This window comes from Rhinolophus hipposideros (genome assembly GCF_964194185.1).
Source record: "Rhinolophus hipposideros genome assembly, chromosome: 20".
Lineage (NCBI taxonomy): Eukaryota > Metazoa > Chordata > Mammalia > Chiroptera > Rhinolophidae > Rhinolophus > Rhinolophus hipposideros.
Window position 1 is genome coordinate 40,083,425 of NC_138066.1, and position 24,667 is coordinate 40,108,091.

At 54.9% G+C, this 24,667-nt stretch overlaps 1 protein-coding gene across 3 annotated transcripts in view; it reads left to right on the forward strand.

Annotated features, from left to right (window-relative positions):
• Positions 1-23,582, forward strand: part of MRC2 (mannose receptor C-type 2) — a 50,932-nt gene extending 27,350 nt beyond the window's left edge. For 2 of the 3 annotated variants that reach the window (XM_081027308.1, XM_081027310.1), the window contains exons 2-30: positions 1,085-1,486; positions 2,237-2,410; positions 2,569-2,733; positions 2,946-3,059; positions 3,553-3,696; positions 6,293-6,481; positions 6,647-6,801; positions 8,089-8,196; positions 10,259-10,374; positions 10,838-10,986; positions 11,598-11,815; positions 12,606-12,748; positions 13,872-13,974; positions 14,257-14,395; positions 14,505-14,540; positions 14,820-14,980; positions 15,084-15,151; positions 15,895-15,995; positions 16,299-16,441; positions 18,803-18,917; positions 19,037-19,200; positions 19,387-19,495; positions 19,974-20,212; positions 20,359-20,527; positions 20,622-20,771; positions 21,076-21,195; positions 21,390-21,569; positions 22,045-22,071; positions 22,191-23,582. In XM_081027308.1, the coding sequence (XP_080883434.1) occupies positions 1,085-1,486; positions 2,237-2,410; positions 2,569-2,733; positions 2,946-3,059; positions 3,553-3,696; positions 6,293-6,481; positions 6,647-6,801; positions 8,089-8,196; positions 10,259-10,374; positions 10,838-10,986; positions 11,598-11,815; positions 12,606-12,748; positions 13,872-13,974; positions 14,257-14,395; positions 14,505-14,540; positions 14,820-14,980; positions 15,084-15,151; positions 15,895-15,995; positions 16,299-16,441; positions 18,803-18,917; positions 19,037-19,200; positions 19,387-19,495; positions 19,974-20,212; positions 20,359-20,527; positions 20,622-20,771; positions 21,076-21,195; positions 21,390-21,569; positions 22,045-22,071; positions 22,191-22,414 (4,325 nt within the window). In that variant the 3' untranslated portion in view covers positions 22,415-23,582. The remainder of the gene's footprint in view (positions 1-1,084; positions 1,487-2,236; positions 2,411-2,568; positions 2,734-2,945; positions 3,060-3,552; positions 3,697-6,292; positions 6,482-6,646; positions 6,802-8,088; positions 8,197-10,258; positions 10,375-10,837; positions 10,987-11,597; positions 11,816-12,605; positions 12,749-13,871; positions 13,975-14,256; positions 14,396-14,504; positions 14,541-14,819; positions 14,981-15,083; positions 15,152-15,894; positions 15,996-16,298; positions 16,442-18,802; positions 18,918-19,036; positions 19,201-19,386; positions 19,496-19,973; positions 20,213-20,358; positions 20,528-20,621; positions 20,772-21,075; positions 21,196-21,389; positions 21,570-22,044; positions 22,072-22,190) is intronic. The other variant, XM_081027309.1, reaches the window with a different exon arrangement.
• The last annotated feature ends 1,085 nt before the right edge of the window (positions 23,583-24,667 follow it).

The window sequence follows — 24,667 nt, forward strand, 5'->3', positions numbered from 1 at the left end:
GGTTTGCTTACTGGCTCTGTGATACTGTGAGTAGGTCACTTTATGTCTCCAAACTCATCTCAAGTTTCTCTCTCTTTCTCTCTCTCTCTCTCTCTCTCTCTCTCTCTCTCGCTCTCGCTCTCGCTCTCGCTCTCGCTCTCGCTCTCGCTCTCGCTCTCGCTCTCGCTCTCTCCTTTTAAAATATAATAACCACTTTAAGATGTAACAGCTTTGAGATAACTCACATATTGTAAAACTCACCCATTGAAAATGTGCAATTAATTGGAGTTTTAGTGTTCCCACAGAGTTGTGCAAGTGTCTCACAAGGTAATTTGAGAATATTGTCATCACCCCCAAATAAACCTTGTACCTTTTAGCAATCACTCCCCATACCTATCACCTCAGTGCAGCCCCAGGCAACGGCTAATCTGCTTTCTATAATTTTAAGTCTTGATCTGTAAAGTGGGTGCTCGGAGAGGTGATGGGCAAGAAGTTGCAGGATTGGGGAAGCCAGAGAGCTACATGCTGCCTAAAAAATAGGACTGAACTGGTTATAGAGGGCATGAATGGCTGGGTATGGGTGGTGGTGAGTGGTTTGAGAAGATTCTGGATGGGGAGAAAGGATGGAGCCACTGGCTGAAGGGCAAGGGGGGAAGAGTGAGACAAAATGACTCCAGGCTGGAGAAGAGCTTTAGTGGAAAACCACGCTATGTTATAACAGAGTTATGTGGTGTGTGATGCAATGTGTGTGATGTAAACGTCTCCACCGCTCCCATTAAGATCTTCAGAAAATTTACAGTAGTCAACTGGCCATATAGAATTGGGTTTGCTTTTGGGATGGGACATGGCTGAGTCCTGCCCCCAGGTGGCATGGGGCTAGCCCAGAGGCTGGCATGCAGACTTTTCCTCAGCTGGACACGGGCGTAGCAGTGCTTCTCACCACCCTCCCAAAGGGGTTAGTAGTGAGGACTGACTAATTCGACATATGAGAGAAGGCTCACAACCCAACCCTGGGCTCATGGTTAATGTCTGTAGGTAGCACTTGCCATCAAGGGCCAGCCAGGAGAACCCCTGTGGTGGCTTCATGCCTTGCCTTCCCTTCTAGAACCCAACGTCTTCCTCATCTTCAGCCATGGACTGCAGGGCTGCCTGGAGGCCCAGGGTGGACAAGTCAGAGTCTCTCCAGGCTGCAATGGCAGTCTTCCTGCCCAGAGCTGGAAATGGGTCTCTCGGAACCGGCTCTTCAACCTGGGGACCATGCAGTGCCTGGGCACAGGCTGGCCGGGCACCAACAGCACCGCCTCCCTGGGCATGTACGAATGTGATCGGGAGGCACTGAATCTTCGCTGGCACTGTCGCACATTGGGTGACCAGCTCTCCCTGCTCCTGGGGGGCCGTGCTGGCAACACGACCAAGGCTGGCACACCCGAGCGCGGCGACCAGACCCGCAGTGGCCAGTGGCGAATCTATGGCAGCGACGAGGATCTATGTGCTCGGCCCTACTATGGTGAGAGGCTGCTTGCAGGGGAGCGGAGGGGTCCCTATTGTCAGGGAGCCACAAAGGGACAGACTCTGGGGTGACAATGCCTTTGGCCTCTGCAGACCTTTGGCAGTCACATCTTTAATTGTAATAGGAAGCATTTTTGCATAAGAAAATTAACTTCAAAGCATTTAATTTACATATTAAAAAATAACAAAACACACCCTTGTAAAGACCTCAAACAGTACAAAAGTGCGTAATATAAAATTAAATGAAAGTTCCCTTCCCCAGGCCCACTCTCCAGGGAGACCCCAGGGTAAGCCCCAGAGGTGCCTTGATCCCCATTTTGCAGAGGTGAATAGGGACCAGCGTCACCCAGCAAGGGGCCTTTGTGGTGGGCAGCTCCATCCTGGGGTCCTTTTCCTGGAAGCCGCCTTAAGTTCCAGGATGGAACCTGGGGAGCAGGGGCACCAGGCTGGGGAGCTGAGCAGGATTCCTTCAGGCTCAGACCTCTATAGGTGATGTGGAGGCCCCCTTCTCCAGCTAGAGTTTGGACAGGCGTTGGGGCATTGGGGTCCCCTTTCCAGCCATTGGGATGAGCAGCAGAAACTTTCCCAGGCTCCTGGGCTGATCTGATGACAGAGGGGGACGTAAAGCCACAGTCTGGCACCACTGCCTCCTCCGTCTGCTGACCCCTGCCAACCCCTGGCTCCCTGGGTTATAGGGGTGGGCAGCCTCTGGCGTCCGGATGCCAAGGCCTGGCTCTCCTCCTCGCAGAGGTCTACACTATCCAGGGGAACTCCCATGGGAAACCGTGCACCATCCCCTTCAAGTATGACAACCAGTGGTTCCATGGCTGCACCAGCACAGGCCGTGAGGACGGACACCTGTGGTGTGCCACCACCCAGGACTACGGCAAGGACGAGCGCTGGGGCTTCTGCCCCATCAAGAGTGAGAGCCGGGGGCTCCTGGCGGGAGGCTGGCCAGAGGGTGTGGGTGACAGAACTTCTGGGACGGTGAGAAGTGGCCCCCCACCTCCCAGCACAGAACAGCCTGGGTGGAGTCTCTGCACTCCGGGAGGGACCCACGTCCGGCTGTCATGGTGGCAGGTAACGACTGTGAGACGTTCTGGGACAAGGACCAGCTGACCGACAGCTGCTACCAGTTTAACTTCCAGTCCACGCTGTCGTGGAGGGAGGCCTGGGCCAGTTGTGAGCAGCAGGGGGCGGATCTGCTGAGCATCACCGAGATCCATGAGCAGACCTACATCAATGGTGAGATGACAGGCAGGCCCTGGGTGGGGCGGCTGGCTGGGGTCTGACCCAGCTGGGGACAGGGCAGGGTGCCCGGAGCCTGAGACCTGCTCCCACCTTTGGAGGACCCTGAGCTCTTTCTGCTTGTGGGGGTAAGGATGGTGTTGGTGGGGGCAAAGAGTGGGAGGGCCGAGGATGGGCCCCGCTTCTCACTGTCACCATCTTGCTGTCAGGGCTCCTCACTGGCTATAGCTCCACACTGTGGATTGGCCTGAATGACCTGGACACCAGTGGAGGCTGGCAGTGGTCGGACAACTCGCCCCTCAAGTACCTCAACTGGGAGAGTGGTGAGGCGTGGGGTTTGGGGTGCAGGGTGGCCTGGGGACAGGCCTGGGGACGCCTGCTATTTATTCCTCGTGCCCTATTCCAGGCAAGCAGGGATGCCGGGTAGGGATGGATCCCCCCCACCTCCTGGACTGGCCCCACTAGCCCGTTCAGTGTCTCTGTGTGAATTACAAACGAATGCTCAGGGCACAGGGCACGGGCAGTAGACGGGATTTCAGCCCCAGCCCCGTGCACCAGTGCACCCAGTGCCCCAGCAGCCTGGCCGGGGAGGCGGAGTGGGGCTGGTACCTGTTGCTGAGTAGAGGGCTCGGGACCTGTGGACCCAGGAGGGAGTGCAGTGAAGCCCTGGCGTGGCCAGTGAGGGAAGGCCGAGCTGAGTGCTGGGCATCTCCTTCTGGCCCAGGCTTCTCAGGGAGCAGGGGCTTCGGAGGAAGGCTGCGGGGGCCATGGTGTGAGTCTCGCTTCTGGGGTGCTGGTGCCCTGCCTCCCCTGCAGATCAGCCAGACAACCCGAGCGAGGAGAACTGTGGAGTGATCCGCACGGAGTCGTCCGGCGGCTGGCAGAACCGTGACTGCAGCATTGCGCTGCCCTACGTGTGCAAGAAGAAGCCCAATGCCACCGCCGAGCCCCCGTCTCCTGGTGAGTGGTGGTCCCAGGTGGGGGAGGGAGGGGCTTAGTGTCTCAGCCACAGCGCAGCCTCACAGCACAAGGTGACGCTGATCCTCCCTGTTCTTACTTAATGGCTCAGCTAAAGTCTGAACAACTTGCAATGTGCTATTAATTCATTGGGGGATTTGTTGAGAACTGTGTTCAATGCTGGTGTTACTTACCTTGTCCTAGTGGGGGGTCACAGTCTCCTGGAGGTGACAGACATCTCAACACACAACTGAAATATCCCGAGTCACGCACTGTTATAAAAATATGTGTAGTAAATGTTACAGGAGAAGAAATGCCTAGAGAAGGAATTGATTGGGCTTCTGAGAGTGAAAAAGGGTTTCATGGAAGTGACATTTCAAGTCGAGTGAAGTTTAAAGTGGCATAAGGAGATGCGAGGAAAGACCTAAATGTAGACTCGCAGGCCCCATCCCAGGTTGATTGAATCAGGACCTGCATTTCACACAATCCTGTACCTGCAATTCATGTGCAGGTCGAGTTTAAGAAGCAGTGACTGAGCGAGCGTGATGAAGAGAACAGTTCAGAAAGGCAGGGTGCAGCCAGTTCCTGAAGGGGCTTGGCTGCTGGGTGACGTTTGGGTGGAACCAGGTGTGCTGTGGGGAGCCTTTGCTGGTTTTGAAGCTGGGCGTGCCTTGCTGACTTTTATGATTCATAGAGAGAGCTCTAGGGGCCCCTGGAGGAGTTGGGAGGGTAGCAAAGGGCAGGACACAGCTTTGGGGGCTCTGCCCTCACTGGTGTGTGGCCTTGGGCAAGCAGCGGTTTCTGAGGTGCAAACTGAGAATAAACTCACACCCCTCGCAGGGTTGTTGTTAGGCTGACGACTTGGCCTGGGCCAGAGAAGAATCTCCGTAGGTGGTGGAGGGTGTCTGTTAGTGTAGGCTGGAGGCACCCCTGTAGGAATCCAGTAGCCCTGGGAATGGTGAAGAGGGGATGTTTATAAGTAAAATGCAGCAAAACTAGAGAAAAAAATCCATAAATCCACAGAAAGTAAAGAGCTTACAGAGTAAAACTTCTGTTTCTGACAATTAAAGTGTTGCCAAAGACCGAGCCAGGGCTGTCAGCTTCTGTTTTCTCCCCTGACGTCCTAGGGGTTCAGGAGCAAAGGCTTAAAACCTTGGCAACCCCCCGCCCCCCCCCCCCCCCCCGATCTAGGTCACCTCACCTCTAGCTGGAGGGAGCTTGGGCAGGCACCAAGTCCAGGTCTTCTCAGAAGCTGCTTTTCTGAAGGAAGGAGGGCCCGGTGTGAGCAGGTCTAGCCTATCTGTGGTCCTCCTTGGGGACCCGACCCTCACCAAGGTCTCCTGGGTCACCCCGGTGTGGCCCTGTGGCGAGTCCTCTCATGGACCTGCAGATGTGTCCATAGCCTTGGTTCTCTTTCACCCCAACCCACATCTCTCTCTATGAGGCATTTTTCTAGGCAGTTTCTTCTGCCTTCCTCGTCTCATCATTCAAGCCATGTCATTTCAAAGGCAGCCACCATCTTGCCCCCAAAGCATCCATGGTTCCTGAGTTCCCTTCCTCCCACAGCCCAAAGCAAGCCCCCTGGGGTCTGAACACCCACTCAGCTCCTATTCTTTTGGAGGGCAGCAGCCTCAGATCTTAGCTCAGTGGCCAACAGAGATGATTGACAGTTCCGGAGCCCAGGAGCAAGCCCGCTCTGGCTCTCATCCCTGCCTACGTTGCTGGGTCACTAGGAAACAGTATGGCTGGACCCTGGAGAGGTTCCCAGAATGGAGTGGATCCCAGAATCCCAGTCTGGAGTGACGCTTCGAGTGGGTACATGCTTTCCCACCCAGCCAGGCAGAATCCTGCCCAAGTCTGACGTTGTGGGTGGTTTTGTAAAATCTTATTTTCTCTTGCCAAGGCTCAGGTGAGGGCTTGTTTGTCTCAGCTGCCCTTGGACCAGTGGGTGAACTTGAAATACACGGAAGTGGGGGCCAGGAAGGGCCCATGACCACTCAGTTCCTCAGCCCCAGGGTGCAGGGAGAGGAGCTGGGGGTGGGGGAAGTAACAAGAGGAGAAATCCCAGCCAAGGGATGCCATCCAGTGAGCAAGGACTTTACGTGCTGCCAACACAGTGGGGCTCCATTTCCTTACTGCCTTCATCCTGGACTGCCAGGGCCAGCACAGAGTCCGCACTCAATAGATGTTATTTGAGACAATGATGGTGGTTTCATTTATTAAGCATGGTGGGCATGAGCTAAGTTTGAATCTTATAGCAGGAAACTCCATTTAGAGAAAGGAAACGGAGGCTCCCGGGGCTGATCTATCCTGAATCCTGCCCATCTCTCTCTGAGGGCCCCGGCTGGAGGGGCTGTCCTGTCTTGGGTGGAATCTGCCACCATCTCTTGGGGCTCTGCCTCTGGGCCTCCAGCAGCCCTGGAGGGTTTTCTCTTTTCAGCATCATTCAGCCTTCAGACCTGTCTTGGTGAGAAGGGCAGATGTGGGACAGGTTTGGGGAGGAAGTGACTTTGGGGCCCTGCCTGTGTTAATGCCCAGTGGTTTGGTGCCCAGGATGGGTGGGTCAATGCCTGAGCAGTGACCTCATGGGTCTCTGCAGATGTGTGGGCCAATGTGAAGGTGGAGTGTGAGCCCAGCTGGCAGCCCTTCCAGGGCCACTGCTACCGACTACAGGCAGAGAAGCGCAGCTGGCAAGAGTCCAAGAAGGCGTGTCTGCGGGGCGGGGCCGACCTGCTCAGCATCCACAGCATGGCCGAGCTGGAGTTCATTACCAAGCAGATCAAGCAAGGTGAGGGGCTGCTTGTCCACTGCCAGTCTGGGGTGGAAGGCAGGGCCTCCCGATGCCCAGCCCATCCTTCCCAGGAGACTCAGGGACTGTCCCTTCCTCCCCTGCTGGTGGCTGAAGCTAACCTCTCCATGTCTTCTCTCCCCTCTCTTCCACGGCACCCCCCAGAGGTGGAGGAGCTGTGGATTGGCCTCAACGATTTGAAACTGCAGATGAATTTTGAGTGGTCTGACGGGAGCCTTGTGAGCTTCACCCATTGGCACCCCTTTGAGCCCAACAACTTCCGGGACAGCCTGGAGGACTGTGTTACGATCTGGGGGCCGGTGAGAATCCCTCTCCCTATCACAGGGCCCCTAATACACCCCGGCCTCCTGGTGCTACCCCAGTCCTATAATCAGCGCTTGCCTGTAACTCCATCCCATGGCCTCTCAGAAGCCCCCACTTCCCTACCAACCACTTCCACATGGAGAGATTGCCAGTGTTTGATGCTCCTCTCCTCGCCCAACTTGCTGGATCACCTTGGGCAAGTTACTTAACCTCTCTGCCTCGGTTTCCTCATCTGTCAGTGAAACAGTACTGGCGCCAACCTTACAGGGTCATTGGAAGGATAAAAGAGTTAATTCTCCCGAAGCTTTAGGACGTTGCCTTGGAGCCATCTTGGTCTCCTGCCAGATGCTTCTCCCTGCCAGCAGGTGGCATCAGAACCCGCATTATGTGGACATTGCTGCACAGGTCGGCTGCTCTGTGGAGTCCTGTCTCCTCAAGAAATTAGGGGGTGATGACTATTTGCCATGTCGTTGGCTCAGATGCAGTGTGGGTAGATAGAGGAATTGATGCAAGGCTTCAGGCAGAGATAAGAGACCTTTTAAAAAGGGGCAGAGCTATGGAGACAGACTATCCACTCCAGGGGCAGAGAGGATACTGTGCCATGAGATATCACAAACAGTGCCAGGGACCATAGAGACAGCCATCTAGAGTAGGGGATGCTATTTTAAAATTTATAAACAATTATTTGTTGAGTGTCTGCTACATGTCAGGCATTCTCCTGGGGGCCGGGATAAACACCTCTAGCCTCGGATGGCGCTAAAAGGCAGACAAACTGCTGGCTGGGGGGCTGTGGACAGAAGAGGGCTAAGGTATTGGGAGGGGCTGACCACTGAATCCCTCCTCAGCTCCATCAGCTGTGATTCGGGTCTGGGCACACAGCCTCTGCTCAGCCTGGATCTGTGGGTATTGGCTGGACGCCTTGAAGTGGGAATGTCATGTCTGTCCTGCCATCAGTCACACCAACAGTCTCAGCCAGTGTGTCCTTGATGATTATGAAACGCGCTATAAATAATCTAAAAGAGTGCCTCTTTCCCTTTAGACAGTGCTCGTTGAAGTTTTTCAGGCATTTGCACATCAACTCTGTGCTCTCGTCAGCCCCACGCTTCTTATAGAACTAACACTGCTCTCCCCATTTTATCGCCTGGAACGCAGAGAGGTCAAGCCTCTTGCTCAGAATCACACAGCAAGCCGAGGCAGGGTCATGTCTGGAAATCGGGTTTGTGGAAAGGTTTGGGAGATTTAGGGGAGGAGGCCTGAGACGACTCCTCACCCTGTATACCCAGGAAGGTCGCTGGAATGACAGTCCCTGTAACCAGTCCTTGCCGTCCATCTGCAAGAAGCCAGGCCAACTGAATCAGGGGGCCACTGAGGAGGACCACGGCTGCCGAAAGGTGAGGGTGCTTCTGGAGCTGGGTGCTGGGTGGGGCCAGCCAGAGGGGCTCCCAGGAGAGGGTGGGGATGGAAATCCTGCAGGCTCCCACTGCATTCTCCCTTCCTTGGCACACCCTTCGTTTTCCGCTCTCCAAACTGCTCCTTTCCAGAAGGAGTGATGTTGCGTGGGGTGGGGGGCTGTTGGGAGGAAACAGAGCTCCCCATCCCCATCCCTGAGCCCCCTCTCCATGGGGAAGCCACTTCCCAGAGGCAGCAGAGAACAGGAGGTGCAGTGGGCAGCCCCCGAGTCTGGCCAGCCTTTACTTGAGTGGAGGCTGCTGGTGTGAGCCTGTGTCCTCTGCACCTCCAGACCTGCTTTCCCACCTCTATCATGGCTGGCACAGATCATGGCATCTTTCATAGTGGGTGCGTGTCTGTCTCTGGAGGAAGGAGGCCATTCTGGTGTCTCCCTCCTCATGCTCCTAGCCCCGGGGGAGCTACTAGAAGATGTTCAGGGAGGGAAGGGATTAGGACCTAATGGCAGAATAAGTGTATGAAAGGGACTAAGTGTATGAAAGAGGGCAAGAGTGGGGGTCAACCCATCTCCCTCCTCCAGGCACTCCCTCTCTCGCCCCCCGCCGAGCAGTGGTGTGAATGTTGTGGATGTGTATGGGGAGGTTGCTCATATAGGACACTTTGTGGTGTTTTGGCCCCTGACAGCTCCATCTTCCCGGCCACGCTCCTCCCACCAGCCGCTTGCTGCCAAACTGGCTCCTCACTCTGTTTTCCTTTGGATTAAGTCCCCTTACCACACCCCTCCCACCTGCACCCAAACTCCCCCAGGGGAAGAACGGGAACCTCCAAAAAGCATGACCTCCAGTCATGGAGGGCGAGAGTAGACAGGCCCAGCTGAAGAGTCTGGGGGACCAGCTTGGTCAGGGACTGGCCCAGGGGCTCTGTCCTGGCTTGGGTGAGGTGGGGGGAGAGGGGTAGACAGGAATTACTACTAACAACCGTGGCACCAGGGTTGGCCTAGAATGTGTGTGGGGTTTGAGCGTCCACAGTTAACACCCCAGGAGAGCTAGGGGTCTTAGCACAGCCCTGCTGGGCATACGGGACACACACATACGCGCGCGCACACACGCATGCACACACATGCACACACACCGCCCTCCACACCCCCTCCTTCTCTTCTGCCCTGGCTCCTGCCCAAGGGGTTGTGTCTCTTTCTCCCAACCTCGAGCCCACCCCAAGGCTTCCCACTTCAAGGGCTGCTGGAGGGAAAGGCCCTGGCAGGCATCTGATGTCATCTTCGGGGAAGCAGGGCTGTGGTGAGGACAGGCACAATCTTTGTGGTATGGGTTCAAGTCCAGGCTCCACCTTGTACCATCTGTGTACAAAATCTAATCACGTAGTTTCTCTGAGTCTCAGTTCCTCATCTGAGCCGCAGGAGCAGAGAGCCCCTCAGGGTGGCCCAAAGGGAGAGGAGTCTGGGGAATGTTGGGGCTGGGTAGTGGAGAGCCAGCTGCTCAGGAGTGGTGGTCTCTCTTCCACAGCTTTGCTGCCCCTCGCTGAGGGTCTGTTTCCCCTCCCAGCCCTTAGGCCAGGCGCATCCTCCTTATTCCAGCTTCTCCACTTTTCCAGGCCCCTGAGGATTACCCAGCCTCCTCCACATCCTGGCAATTCTCCAAGCTTTTTGGCTTGGTTTCTCAGCCAACTGGCAATTTTCCCATTGCTTCTCTTGGTTTAAATATTCAAGAGAGGAGTGTTATGGGCCACTTATCTTTCTGCACCAGGCCATGGGCCAGGTCACTGGCTGCCCCCTTTCAGCCATTGCTAGGCCATGTTTCCACCCTGGGTCTGGCAGTTGTGGGTAATGGTGGGAGGGAGAGTATGGAGTGACAGGTGTAGAACACAGCATAGGAAGAACCATCCCTGGTTTCAAACAAGTGCCCTCTATGCTGTGTCCAAGCCTGCAGCTCATTCAGTGATGCCACTGATGGCGTCCCCCTGCCCCAGAATTTATGGGTGACAGGAGCATCGTCCCCACAGACACCCCTCTTTTGCCCACTCTCGAGCCAGGGTTGGAAGTGGCACAGCCCATCCTGCTACTGGCTGGGAGAGGACCAAGTGACCTACAGTGAGGCCCGGCGCCTGTGCACCGACTACGGCTCTCAGCTGGTCACCATCACCAACAGGTACAGGAGGGGCTGGGCACCCAGACCAGCCTTCACCCATGTCCTGGCCTAATGTGGCCCTTGCACAAAATGGGATAGCATCCTGTTATCAAGTACAGAGGGACCTGAGTCCTTTGAGCCTCAACTGACTCCAGGGCCTTTTTCTAATATTGTCACGAGAATGAATCTGACTATTAAGCCACCCTAGGGTGGGGCACACTGGGCAGGGGCATGAACAGGTGTAGACGTGGGCTGGATGCCCAAGAGAGGCCTTGGCTCTGTCTGATTTTGTCTACTTCTCAGTAAGGCACAGAAGTGCACACAGGAGAGGCGGAGCTGGGTTGCTATGTGGTAGTTGCAGGGTCCCAGGGGTCCCCACTTCCCTGAGCAAGTTATTGGTCGGACACAGCAGCCAAACTCCCAGGGCAGAGCATCTACCTGTGGCCCGAGGAGTGGTGGGGAGCGACCAGACTTCTCCCCACAGGTTCGAGCAGGCCTTTGTCAGCAGCCTCATCTACAGCTGGGATGGCGAGTACTTCTGGACCGCCCTGCAGGACCTCAACAGCACCGGCTCCTTCCGCTGGCTCAGTGGGGATGAAGTCATGTACACCCACTGGAACCGGGACCAGCCCGGTGAGCCCTTCCTCGACAGCGCTTGGTCAGCCCCCTTCTTTGACTTGCCTCGGTGGACCTGCCCTGCCAGGACCAAGACCCAGTGAACTGATTATTTGTACAGTACGGTGAAGCCATCAAGAGACAGGCTCGGGAGCCAAACTGCCAGCTCAGATCCTGATTCTGCTGTTTATTAGCTTTGCATCTTTGAGCCTCAGTTTTCTCATCTGTCAAATGGGGATATTGGAGCTTTCCTCTTGGGGTTGATGTGGGCTTAAATGGGTTAATACAAGTAAAGCTCTTAGAATAGTGAGCACAATATAAGTGCTATTATTATTATTACCATTTTACATTCATTATCTTTATTAACACTTTGAATAACCTGATGAGGTCAATGATGAATAGTCTCAGAGAGATTAAGCAACTTGCCTAAGATCTCATATGAGTGAACATAGCGCTATGACTCTGCCTCCATTCCCTTCTTCCCACCTGAGCCCCACACAGTGTGTCCTTGCAGAGCTGGCCAAGCCGGTTCCAAGTGCGAGGGCTGTGGTGGTGCCCCACGGGCATGTGAGGGAGGGCCAGACCATGAGTCCTCCTCAGCATAAGGGTCTCTCTTCTTCTTCCTTCAGGGTACAGCCGTGGGGGCTGCGTGGCCCTGGCCACGGGCAGCGCCATGGGGCTGTGGGAGGTGAAGAACTGCACCATGTTCCGGGCTCGTTACATCTGCAGGCAGAGCCTGGGTACACCAGTGACACCCGAACTGCCTGGGCCAGACCCTACGCCCAGCCTCACTGGCTCGTGTCCCCAGGGCTGGGCCTCAGACCCCAAACTCCGGCACTGCTATAAGGTATGCAGTCTTTGGCATAAGGGGAGGGAGAGAGAAGAGAACAAAGAGGCACCTCACCTTGGTTGGGGGTGGGAGGTCCAAGTAGAACCCACCTACCATCCAAACAGTGGCCCCGAAAACACTTTTCCCCACAATGGATGACAGACAGAGCATTTCTGGTGAAACTTGTCAGTGGAATCTGAGACCTGGCACATAGTAGGTGCTCAATAAACATTTGAGGAATTTTAGTATATGTGCTGCTGAAGCGAGCACACATTTGAGGAATTGAAGAAACCATATAGATTGTTGGTTTCAGAGGTTCCCACATGTTGGGGGCCAGGCTGGCTGCTCTTCAGAATTGCCTGGGTAGCTTGATAAAAAGAAAATCTTCAGGCTGCCACAATGGAGATGGGGATTCCGTAGATTGGGGTGGGGCCTGGTATTCCTTATTTTTAAACTCAGCTGGGTTTGGGAGCCACTGACGTAGTCCAGGCTCTTTTATTACATGGAAAATCTGAAGTCCAGGGAGGGGGAGGGACTTGCTCACAGCTAATTGTGGCTCTGCTGAGATAAGAGCCAGATCTTGCTACTGGTCAGGGGGACCGGGCAGGGGGCGTTCTGCAGGACCTGCCTGTGCCGGCTCTCCTCCTCTAGGCTCATTCTCTGATGAGCAGCATTGTCTTAGCTAGCCTGGACCCCCTGTGCAGTGAAAGCCCAGCCCCCCTCCCCATTGCTGTCATAGCGGGGCAGGTGTCCCCCGGGGAAGTGGGCCAGTGGGGATCGGTTGGACAGCTGGGCTCTGCTCCTGCAGGTGTTCAGCTCAGAGCGACTGCAGGACAAGAAGAGCTGGGTCCAAGCCCAGGGGGCCTGCCAGGAGTTGGGGGCCCAGCTGCTGAGCCTGGCCAGCTATGAGGAAGAGCACTTTGTGGCCAATATGCTCAACAAGATCTTCGGGTACTGAGCCTGGGGTGGTGGTCTGCGTGCGTGCCTGTGTGTGTGGCTCTTGGTTTTGCTCGGCAGGGGCCACGGCGAAGGTGATTGTGTGAGGGCTAGTGTGGCCTGTGTGAGGGCTTGGGGAGACCTGTGTATCTGCTGCTAGTGCCAGGACCATTCTGTACCCCTGGTCTTCCTGGAATTGGAGACCAGGTGTTGTCCACCAGCATCACAGAGCCAGCAACGCCCCCTCAGGCTCACAAACTTACACAGTAACTCCTCCCCATCCGTCCTCCATTACAAAACCTTAGACAAGTAGAGTGTTTCCCCCCACCCTATCCCATCCCATAATAACACACTCCTCAATAAAAAGCTTTTCCTGAGAGACAAGGGGCAAAGGCTACAAAAATGAGCATTTGCCAGTGGAGGTCCCTCCAGGACCCCATCTCTGTCCCGTGGGCTCCAGGCCTCCTATGATACACACACACCTGTAATCTATAGCCCTGGGAAAAATCCAGGTGGATTCAGGCTTCCTGAGGTCTTAATTCCAAGGATATCTCCTCCCAGCAAATACCACAATTACATTATTTGACTAGTAATTCTAATAGCTCATATTGATCGCTTCTCACCAGGTACCAGGTACTGTGCTAAACATTTAATCCTTATGTAATCTTCTCAGCAACCCTAGCAAGCAGACATTATTAGTGACCTTGTGAATCGACAGAGAGAGATTGGGTTATTTCCCCAAGGTCACAGAGCTGCTCCATGGGTGAAGCAGGCCTAGCATCCATGTTTACCTGATCCCAGAGTCCCAGGTTTATCCACCCCCATGGACTTCTAAACTCCCTAAGGTGAAAGCTTCCGAGTCTTGCTGGCAGAGCAAACCCCACCCAAAGGGAAACCATGGGAGGGAGCCAGGCCACCCACCACTCCATGATCTGGGGGCCTGGTCCAGTTCTCTGGGGCGAGAGCTTTTAAGTGGCCCCAATAGTGCATCCCCCACCCCAGGTGAGCATGTAGCCCAGATGGAGAGACCTCAGGCCCTGGGGCTGCCCAGGTGAGAGCTGTAAGGGGCGGGGGTGTGTTTGGCCCCTGCTCCTCTCACTCCAGTCTCTTCTGTCCCAACCCCTGGGTTGTGCTGAAGTGAATCTGAGCCTGAGATCCATGAGCAGCACTGGTTCTGGATCGGCCTAAACCGTCGAGACCCCAGACTGGGGCAGAGCTGGCGCTGGAGTGACGGCCTGGGGGTGAGGCCTGGAGGAGGTGGGCGGGGCATCAGTGGGAGAGGCTTGATGGTGGGCGTGGTCCTCTGGGGGCGGGGCGCACAGGGCGTGGACGTGGGTGAGGTTGAACAAGAGCTAGGGCTTCTGGCCGGAACTGGCAGGTAGCGGAAAGGAGGATGGGGGTCGTCCAGCTCAGGTTGGGGGGTTCCCAGCTCAGGCCAGGCCTCTTGTTCATCTCTTCTGGGGATGGGGGCAGCCTGCGCCTCGTGCCTTAGGACCCTCTCCCACTCTGACCTCCGTCTTCAGTTCTCTTACCACAATTTCGACCGGAGCCGGCACGATGACGACGATATCCGGGGCTGTGCAGTGCTCGACCTGGCCTCCCTGCAGTGGGTGGCCATGCAGTGCGAGACGCAGCTGGACTGGATCTGCAAGATCCCTCGAGGTTGGGTGGGGGTAGTTCTGGGGGACGGAATGGGGCAAATGGCGGCAGGCCCAGGATCCCGGGGAGGTTCTCCTTTCCCTGCATAATCTCGTTTCCATTGTCCCGGTAGGTGTGGACGTGCGGGAGCCAGATGTCAACCCACAAGGTGAGGCCCCCCGTCCATCCTGTTCCCTATAGCAGTCCAGAGAGGGGAAGGGGTGTCACCTCTGGGGCAGGACCTAGCCAGGAAAAAAACGAAAAAATTTAGGGGTTCAAGCCAAAAGAAAAGGGATCGGGGCACCTATAACTTATTGGCCAGTATCAGTCAGGTGGGCTCGCAGGCCCACCTGCTCTGACTCTGCCCTGGACCAGCCTTGTCCTTCTCCATGGGCGGGCAGAGAGCTGCAGCCTGGCCGCCACTCCCACGCCCTCACTGCCCGCGCAGGCCGGCGGGAATGGCTGCGTTTCCAGGAGGCCGAGTACAAGTTCTTTGAACACCATTCCACGTGGGCGCAGGCACAGCGCGTCTGCACGTGGTTCCAGGCTGAGCTGGCTTCTGTGCACAGCCAGGCAGAGCTGGACTTCCTGGGGCACAACCTGCAGAAGGTGGGCACGGGAGGGAGGATGGGGCTGTGGGCAGGGGAGGGCAGGCCCAGGAGCATGAAAGAGAGGCCCTGCCGACCCTCCCCTGCTCGCCTGGCTTCCCTAGTTCTCCAGAGGCCAGGAGCAGCACTGGTGGATTGGCCTGCACACCTCGGAGAGTGATGGACGCTTCAGGTAGGAGCCCTGGCAGTGGGGGGAGCGGGTGTGGGAGGGGGTGCATGCCTGGATGGCTGGCCCCAACCCCGGGCTGCAGGTCGGGAGGCTGCACAGCACACACAGACTGATGGACGTGTATTTGAATGCACCCCTGCTCTGTGCTGGCTGTGTTGCTTTGAGCAAGTGACTTAACCTTTCTGGGCCTCAGTTTTCTCATCTGAAATTAGTTTCTCATCTGAGAAGAATGAGGTCTGCCTGGGAAGATTGTTGTGAGAATTAGAAATAAGATATGTGAGGTCCTTAGCACAGAATCTAGCACGTTATTGGGCACTAAATCATGGCAGCTCATGTTCTGCTGGAGTCACTCATAAAGGAGTCCCCCTCAGGACATGGGGAAGAACGTGACAACAGTCCAGAGGGGCCTGTTTGTATTCAGGGCCCACCTGCCATGCACTGAGGCAGGAAGGACCAGGAGCACATGGGTATCCGCACACTGCTGCCCTTGGAGCCCTGCTCTGGGATTCTTAGACTTCTTCTCTAGTTGGAGAAGTCGGTGTCCAGGGAAGGCCGGGCCTTATGGAGGCACCAGGTCCTCAGGTCTTCCCTTGTACTGAGCACAGCAGCCCCACTCCTCAGCCTACAGACGAGCTCCTGCACTTGGGCCCTTCCTTGCCCTCTTTCCCACGGCCTTCACTGCTGTATATGGGAGAGGTGGAGACTGGGGCCAGTGCTGGAGTCACCCCTACTTGGTGCCACTGCAGGTGGACAGATGGATCCATTATAAACTTCATCTCCTGGGCACCTGGCAAACCTCGGCCCATCGGCAAGGATAAGAAGTGCGTGTACATGACGGCCAGCCGAGGTGAGGGCAAGGTGGGGGCACGGGGTAACAGAAGCTGAGGAGAGGGTCAATGTTGGGGCCAGTGAGGTGAACGTGGGCAGGGGCCCTCAGTCTCTTCTCATTCTCTTTGTTCCCACAACTCAAGTAGGGCCAGACCAGAGAGGAGAAGGCCTGTCCCCACGGTCCCACAGCCACAGAGGACTTGAGTTCAGAGTTGGGCACAGGGACCTGAGCCCCAGCTCAGCTTCCTCTCAGCATGAGAGAAGCATGCTGCCATCCCTATCCTGAACTGGGGGTGACTGCCCTTTCCTCCCCTCTCTGCAGAGGACTGGGGGGACCAGAGGTGCCTGACAGCCTTGCCCTACATCTGCAAACGCAGCAATAGCACCAGAAAGATGCAGCCCCCCGACCTGCCACCCACGGCGCTGGGGGGCTGCCCCTCTGGCTGGAATCAGTTCCTCAACAAGGTAGGAGGAGGGGGGTCACCCACAGGAGTCGGGGAGAGGATGTGAATATGGGAAGGCGGAGCCTCAGAAGTCCTGGCCATTTGCCAACACCCAAGAGGCCAGAAGTCATGGCCTCTTGCCTGTACCCACCCCTCTCCTACTTGGCCCCCAAGCCAGGGCTAGACTTCTTAGAAAATGACTCCGTGTGATAACACCTGATCCATCAGGAACTGAGATTGTCCAAAGAGTTGGTGAGTTTTATAGATCAGCGGTCGTCAAACTTTTTTATAATGAACTATTAGTGAAATAAAATATTGAACGTACAAAGTATGTGTGTGTGTATGTTATATACAGAGGGTGCCAAAATAATGTATAAACATTTTAAGAAAGGAAAAAACTATTAAAATTGTAATACTCAATATATACCAATAACAAAAGATGAACACGAGTCATGTGTATACATTATTTTGGCTCCCCCTGTATATGTGTGAGTACATAATATATATGTGTATATTTAATTCCATACTAATGTGACTAATGTTATATATAGGAAAATACACACAAGAACAAAACAGTATTCAGCATGAGCTAAAGATTTTAAAATAGTATTTTTAAGTTTAAAAATTTTTCTATATTAGTGGTATGAAAAAATTTTTGTGCTCACTCAAAAATTATCAATCATCACTATTAACATTTAAATAATTATAAAGAACACAGTGGTTGCATATTCGTCATTATTTTTAAAAAATCTTGGTCCGACACTTTGTGATTCATGAATCACGGGTCTTGTTTGAAGTTCTGATTATTTCAAAACATGGATTTAATGCTTGTTGCAGATTAAAAAGTTGACTCACAAAGACAAATAGATCAAAGTGAAAAAAGTTCATCGATCACTGGCTGGGCTTCCTAAGACATTCTCTCCACTTTTCAGTCCTTCTAATTAAAGAAAGGTTTTTCTATAAAAATTGGCTGGTAAATTTCTGCATTTGAAACTAATCTCCCTCATATACTAACCATAAGACCTGATCAAGTAGGTTAAAAAAAACAGTCTTTGGCAGATTTTTTAAAAATAACATTTAGAAAATTTTCTTCTCAAGTGTTTTGAGTGTACAGGTAGGAAAGTTTGGGGCAATAAAATTAGAGTGGATATGTTTCTAAACATGTTTTCAAAATGCTTCTTCTAGAATATGAGTTTCTTTCCAAAAGTGGTTCTGTTTGCACCCTCTGCTAACTGATCAGACCTGATTAGACCTTCATTGTTTTTACTGGTAGCTGAAGGCAGTTTATCCCGGGAAGAGAAGGTGGAGGTTTCCTTGTTTGTGCTGGCATCGTTCCGTGAGCTTCCATCCTCTCTTTGCAGGATATTGTAAGACCACTTGTTCCGACTGAGAAGATTAGATTAGGTAACCCTAGATAATATAATCCATAAGTCTTTGTCATACATTGGAGTGCAACCAGCCTCTTAGCGTCATAGAGCTTACTCTCCTCACAATAGTTGAGCGAATATTCTGCTTTTTCTGTTAAAAAATATAGTAAGGCCTGTGTATTATTAAAACTTTGGAAAATACAGAAAGAAAATAAAACTCACCCATACTCTCCAGAGATAACCACTATATTTTACTCCCCTTCCTGCCTTTTTCTGCATAATTGAGATCATACTAAATAATGCAATTTTGTATCCAGCTTTTTTTTCTCAGTGTTGTATTTTGAGCATTTTCTCATGTCGTTAAAATTTTCCAAAAACTTCTTCTCAAAGGTTCTTCCACCTAATATAAAACAGAATGAATTTTACATATATTCTTTCTCTCCATCACACTGCCTCTGAGCAGAAAATTACTGTACATCCTTCATTTTCAAAGAGAGAGTCTTCGCGTGATAAAGATTTCCTTTCACATTATGGAAAAAATGAAGGTGGGAAAGAGAAACATAAAATTACAAGCGTTAGAAGCTGTTGACTAACACAGATCATTTAAAAATAAAGATAAAACTATCGTAGAGATGATCATGTAAGTTCAAAGGGCAAGATAACAGATTTCAGACAACACTCAGGATGTTTAGCAGAGGGTGAGACAGCCTTGTCCTACCTCTCAGTGCTTGGCCCAGGTGCCATTGTCATGGGTAGTAGAGCCTTTGGTGGCCCAAAGAAGTCCTCCGACTAAAAATTCCCCAGAGTGTGGGCAAGTGTGTGTGATCTGCTGCGGCAGGTTGAGAGGGTACTAGAGCCTTGCTCAAGGGAACCCAGATGTCCTGGTTCTGATATTTTTCTCACAGCTCCCAAAGCCTCCCCAGGGCCTGCTGCTGGGGAGGGATACGCAGTGGAGTTTCTGGGTTTGTGGGACAGGGAGGTGGAACTGGACATCATGCCTCCCCCTCCGCCCCCAGTGTTTCCGAATCCAGGGCCAGGACCCCCAGGACCAGGTGAAGTGGTCAGAGGCACAGTTCTCCTGTGAACAGCAAGAGGCCCAACTGGTCACCATTGCAAACCCCTTAGAACAAGGTAGGGCCAGCCCCTGGGGAGGCCCCAGTATCCTCTGACACAGTCCCCCAAAATGGCTAGTGCAGAGTGAGCAGCGGGCTGCCCTGTTGCTCATAACTTTCTCTTCTGGGGGACTGTAGCATTCATCACAGCCAGCCTGCCCAATGTGACTTTTGACCTTTGGATTGGCCTCCATGCCTCGCAGAGGGACTTCCAGTGGGTGGAGCAAGAGCCTCTCCTGTATGCCAACTGGGCACCGGGGGAACCCTCTGGCCCTAGCCCTGCTCCCAGTGGCAACATACCGGTGAGGAAGCCCCTCCTCACTCTCCATTGCCACCCACCCCTTGCTCTGCTGCCCTAGATTGTGGCACTTGCCTTCACTCCCTGGGTTCCCCCTCTTCCAGCGTCTTTACTCATAGTGCCTTTTGGGGGCAGTGGCACAAGGTGGAGGCAGCTGCTGGGGCTCCCCTGAGCAGCTCCTTCCCCCCAGACCAGCTGTGCGGTGGTCCTGCATAGCCCCTCAGCCCACTTCACTGGCCGCTGGGATGATCGGAGCTGCACGGAGGAAACACACGGCTTCATCTGCCAGAAGGGCACAGGTGAACTTGGGAACCCCATCACTGGGCTAGATGCTGCGGGCCATGTCAGGAGGAATGAAACATGGTCCCTGAGCTCAAGGGTCTTTGAGGTCACCCCCAGAGTCTTGTACCTGCTTGGGAAACAGGTGGGCAGAAAGGCCAGGTACCAATCAGAGGGAAAAGTAGTGAGCACCGAGGGGGCTCAGGAAAAAGGTTTGGGGTATGAAGGACTGACCAGGAAAGACGAGACATTGCACATGGGATCCAGCAGCCTCAGCTTCTGCATTGCGCATCCCTCTGCCTTGGGGTCCTGGGGTAGGAGAATTCAAGGCTCCAGCTTGTTCCTCCGTTTACCAGCGAGAATGCATTATTAATCATAATAGTGGCTAACACTCAGTGTTAGTCTGTGCCAAGCGCTGTGCCCCATGGAAACGTGGTCTCTGCCTGATGCCTGGTGCTCCCCCAGCCTCGTGCCTGAGCCCTGTCTCCTTCCCTGTAGACCCCTCGCTGAGCCCATCCCCAGCAGCATCGCCCCCTGCCCCGGGCATTGAACTCTCCTACCTCAGTGGCACCTTCCGGCTGCTGCAGAAGCCACTTCGCTGGCATGATGCCCTCCTGCTGTGTGAGAGCCGCAACACCAGCCTGGCACACGTGCCTGACCCCTACACCCAGGCCTTCCTCACTCAGGCTGCCCGAGGGCTGCACACACCACTCTGGATCGGGCTGGCCAGTGAAGAGGTGGGCTCCCAACCCTTGTCCTGGCACCGAGACTGGGCCCACCCCCCTGAGTTTCCTCCCTGTCCCTTCCTAACCCCCTGCCTTACCTGCCCCCACCTCCCGTGGCTGGTCCCCTTCCTCCACCCTGATAGCCTTCTTGTGCTCAGGGCTCCCGGCGGTACTCCTGGGTCTCAGAGGAGCCCCTGAGCTACGTGAGCTGGCAGGATGGGGAGCCCCAGCAGCCAGGAGGCTGCGCCTATGTGGACGTGGATGGGGCCTGGCGTACCGCCAGCTGCGACACCAAGCTGCAGGGAGCTATGTGTGAAGTTAACAACAGTGAGCGCCCACCTGCTTGGACGGAGGGGTGGGCAAGGCGTAGGCCATGCCGGGGAGGACTCTGGGCCCCTTCATCAATCCCGCCCCCTTACAGGGCCCCCTCCTCCTCGAAGAATAAGCTACCACGGCAGCTGTCCCCAGGGCCTGGCCGACTCCGCATGGATTCCCTTCCGGGAGCACTGCTACTCCTTCCACATGGAGCTGCTGCTGGGCCACAAGGAGGCGCTGCAGCGCTGCCAGAGAGGTGGGTGAGGGCCGCCAAGAACCCGACCCCGCTCCTGGACACTCAGACCCCATGAAAGCAGTCCCCACGCTACACTCTTCCCGAGGACACTCACACATAAGTGCCCTGTCACATTCCCATAGACAGAGACCATATGTGACATCGTACGCATATACCCCTGTAATGTGAGCACGTGCACACACGAATGCACGGACTCCACACCATCCTTTACCCAGGCGGCCAGAGAGGAGGGCTGGGGCCTCTGGGGGGGCTCTAGTACCTCAGGGAGACCCGTATGCCCTGATGTGGACCTCCCTTGTGTCAGTGGGTGGGACAGTCCTGTCCATTCTGGATGAAATGGAGAACGTGTTTGTCTGGGAGCATCTGCAGAGCTCTGAAGGCCAGAGTCGGGGCGCCTGGCTAGGCATGAACTTCAACCCCAAAGGTGGGTACCCTGTGTGTGGGGTGAGGAAGTTAAGGCCTCAGGCTGTGGGGGAGATGCCCTCCACCAGGGCTTGGTGGCCGTGAGGACTTGTGGGAGGGAGAGTTGGTTCTAGAACATGCCTGCTCTTTCCCACCTGCTTCTGCTCCACCACGTGTCCCCTCCCCTGCACCCCCTCAGTGCCTTCTTCCCCATAGGAGGCGCCCTGGTCTGGCAGGACAACACAGCTGTGAACTATTCCAACTGGGGGCCCCCTGGCCTGGGCCCCAGCATGCTGAGTCATAACACCTGCTACTGGATCCAGAGCAGCAGCGGGCTGTGGCGGCCTGGCGCCTGCACCAACATCACCATGGGTGTCGTCTGCAAGCTCCCTCGAGGTGAGTGCCCGGGCAGGCACACCGCGCAGCCTCCTTCCACCCCCACGAAGCTGGTGCTGGGGTGTGGCCTGGGGCTGCGACTCATTCTGCAGGCGACACAGTGCATGTGAAGAAAAGAACAGATAGGTCTGGGGCTGCTGGGATCCTCCCCTGGGATAAATTGATCTGTAGGAAGGACTGGCTTTTCCTACAAATTTCCAAGATAGACAGCAAACCCATCATTTTGTAGTGGTTAAGGGCATGGGCAGGGGTCAAGCCCCGGCCAAGCCACTTACCATCTACGTGACCCTGGGCAAATTACTTAAACTCTATGGCCTCAGTTTCTTTGTATGTAAAACGGGGATAATAACATTACCTACAAGATGAAATGAACTAATTAAGTGTCTGGCACTCAGAAAGTGCTCTATATGTCTTTGCTTATTATTGTTATTATTACTAGTGCTGTTCTTAACTGGTTCCACCTTCTTCCCTGCAGCTGAGGAGAGCAGCTTCTCCCCGTCAGGTGAGTAGAAGGCAGGGCTAAGACTAGCCTTCTCCCTCCTTTTCCCCTCAATCTCGGTGGTGGGCAGCGGGCTCCTGGCAGTGGTGGGGTTTCTTGATTGAATGTCCCTCTTGCCACAGCAGCGCTGCCAGAGAACCCGGCGGCGCTGGTGGTGGTGCTGATGGCAGTGCTGCTGCTCCTGGCCCTGATGACCGCGGCCATGATTCTCTACCGACGGCGACAGAGTGTGGAGCGTGGGGCCTTTGAGGGTGCCCGCTACAGCCGCAGCTCCTCCGGTCCCGGCGAGGCCACTGAGAAGAACATTCTGGTGTCTGACATGGAAATGAACGAGCAGCAGGAGTAGAGCCAAGGGCGTGGTCAGGGCCTGGGCAGGAGGAGCTGGGTCAGCTGGGCCCCCCACTAGCTACCAGTCCAAGATGGGCTATGGAGGGGTGTCCTTGGGAGCTGCTGTTGGGAGGTGGGGCTGGGCAGGGCCTGGGCTGGTGGGGTCCCTCCCTCCCATGAGGGCTGGGCTGAGACCTGACTGAGAGCAGCGTGGTGTTTGCCTTTTGGGGGACCTGAGGGCTTGTCACCTGGGCCTGTGCCCCTACAGTAACCAGAGGCAGGACAGAAGCCTCTTTCTGCCTCTTTCTTCCCAGACCCCCCTGCCGAGGCCTGTTGATCGATGTCCTAGGATCCCCTATTCACTGCACAGCTTGAGGAGCCTCCGCTGAGCCCTCAGCCGGCCTCTGTCGCTTCTCTCCTTCCCACCTGGCAGCCTCAGCTCTGAGCCGCTCACCCCAGCCCCTTTTCCCACTTCTCACCCAGCCCTTCCTTCTGAGCCAAGGCCCTCGGGTTCGGGGAGTCCTCTTGCTCTTGGTGGGGGGTCAGCTGAAGGGTCCAAGCATTCATCATTCCTGTGCCTGCTGGGGCGGCCCTTGGGCGTGGCAGGAGGGGCCAGGGCACCGCTGTGGTGTCAGCTGGGCTGGAGACAGGACTGGGGAGAGACACCCAACCTCTTGGGGGTGACCGAGCTGGGCTGGGGTGTCATCTCCTGCCGGTCGGGGGAGGGCTCTGTCCCTAAAGAGTCCCCTGTGGGGACAAAAATAAGTTTCCTCGTGTTTCCAGCTCCTGGCTCTGGTTTGGAGAGAGAGAGGAGGGGGTTTCCAGAGTCTTGGGGGCCTCAGAGAAGTGGGAGCTTGGGACAGCTCCAGGTGCTCGCCCTCTAGTGGGGCCCAGAGGAACAGTGCCCACGCTCCTGGAGTGGCCCCATGCAGAGCTGACCCAGTGCCTTTCCAGGAGGCCGGAATCCCAGCCCCAGTGGAAGTGTACGGCCTGTCCTGGTGCCACGGCGCGGGACAATGTGAACATGGACTCACAAGACATGGTCCTTTTTTTGTAGTTCTTAATTTTTTTAATGTGCCATTATTGTCAAAAGAAAAAAAAAAGAAAAAAGAAAAGCAACAAATAAAACACCTTTAAGAGGCTTGAGAGAGGATTCTTGCCTTGTCCCGTTGTGAGCCTCGTTCCTCATATCGCTTGAGAGATACATGCTGTCTTTGGAGCTCGCGTCGTGCCTTCTTTCTGCAGTGCGCCATTTTGCTTCTATCTCTGGGCCTCACGGGACCCTCACCCTGCTCTGTTCTTCCAGGACCTCACCTTTTTGGGCCCCCTCACCTTTTCCCCTGTTTTTCTGTTCTACTTGATTTGTATGTGGGTGAGAGAGCTCAGGAGCCACCTGACACCTGTGTAAGTTTGTGCAACTTAGCTCAATTTTCAACAGGTGTAAGATGGGCGAACAGGGCCCACCTCCTCGGGTTGCTTTAAGGGTATTTGAGGATTAAGTGAGATCATCTGTGCAAAGCAGACTAGCAAGTGCCACGAGCTCTTGTAGTATGTGCCCCATAAATGCCAACTGTTATTGTTATTTCTGGGCTGTGGCTCCTGGCGGAGTATTTGTGGTGCTGAGGCCAGCCCTGGGTGGGGGCCTCCCATCACCATCCTTCCAGAGCAGCCATCATACCTGCCTGAGCTTCGCGAAAGCGCACACTTGTCCTTGGGAGCTGGGGCTCTGAAACCACCCAGAGCAGGGGAATGGATCACAGGACCTCCTGCCCCACACACCTGCTTCACTCATCCGCTCTTTCACTCAGCAGATAATTGAGCTGGAGATACAGCAGCAAACAAAGAGAGAGCCTTGCCAACAGAGGACGCTCAACTCTGCCAGGTCAGCCCGGTGCTGTGAGGAGGGCTAACGCAGCCCAGGGGCGGGGGTGCTAGTTTGGACATGGGTTGGGGAGGGAGGTGAAGGAGTGAACAATGTGAAAACCTAGGCCAGGTGTCAGGCAGGTGAAACAGCCCAGGCCCTGCTGTGGGGGTCCCTGGTGCTTCAGGGAACCAGCAGGGAGGCTGAAACCTGAGGTGGGGAGGGAGGAAGGGTGGGGGCAGGGACGTGGGGGGCGGCATTGCCCGGTGGTAGAGTGTGGACTTTGTTTTAAGTACAGTGGGAATGGCTAATCTGATTAACCTTTTAAGAAGGTGGTTTGGCTCATGACTGCAGCAGTGGTCCGATTCTGGGCACATGCGCGTTCGTGCGTGTTTTGCCTTGTGCATGATT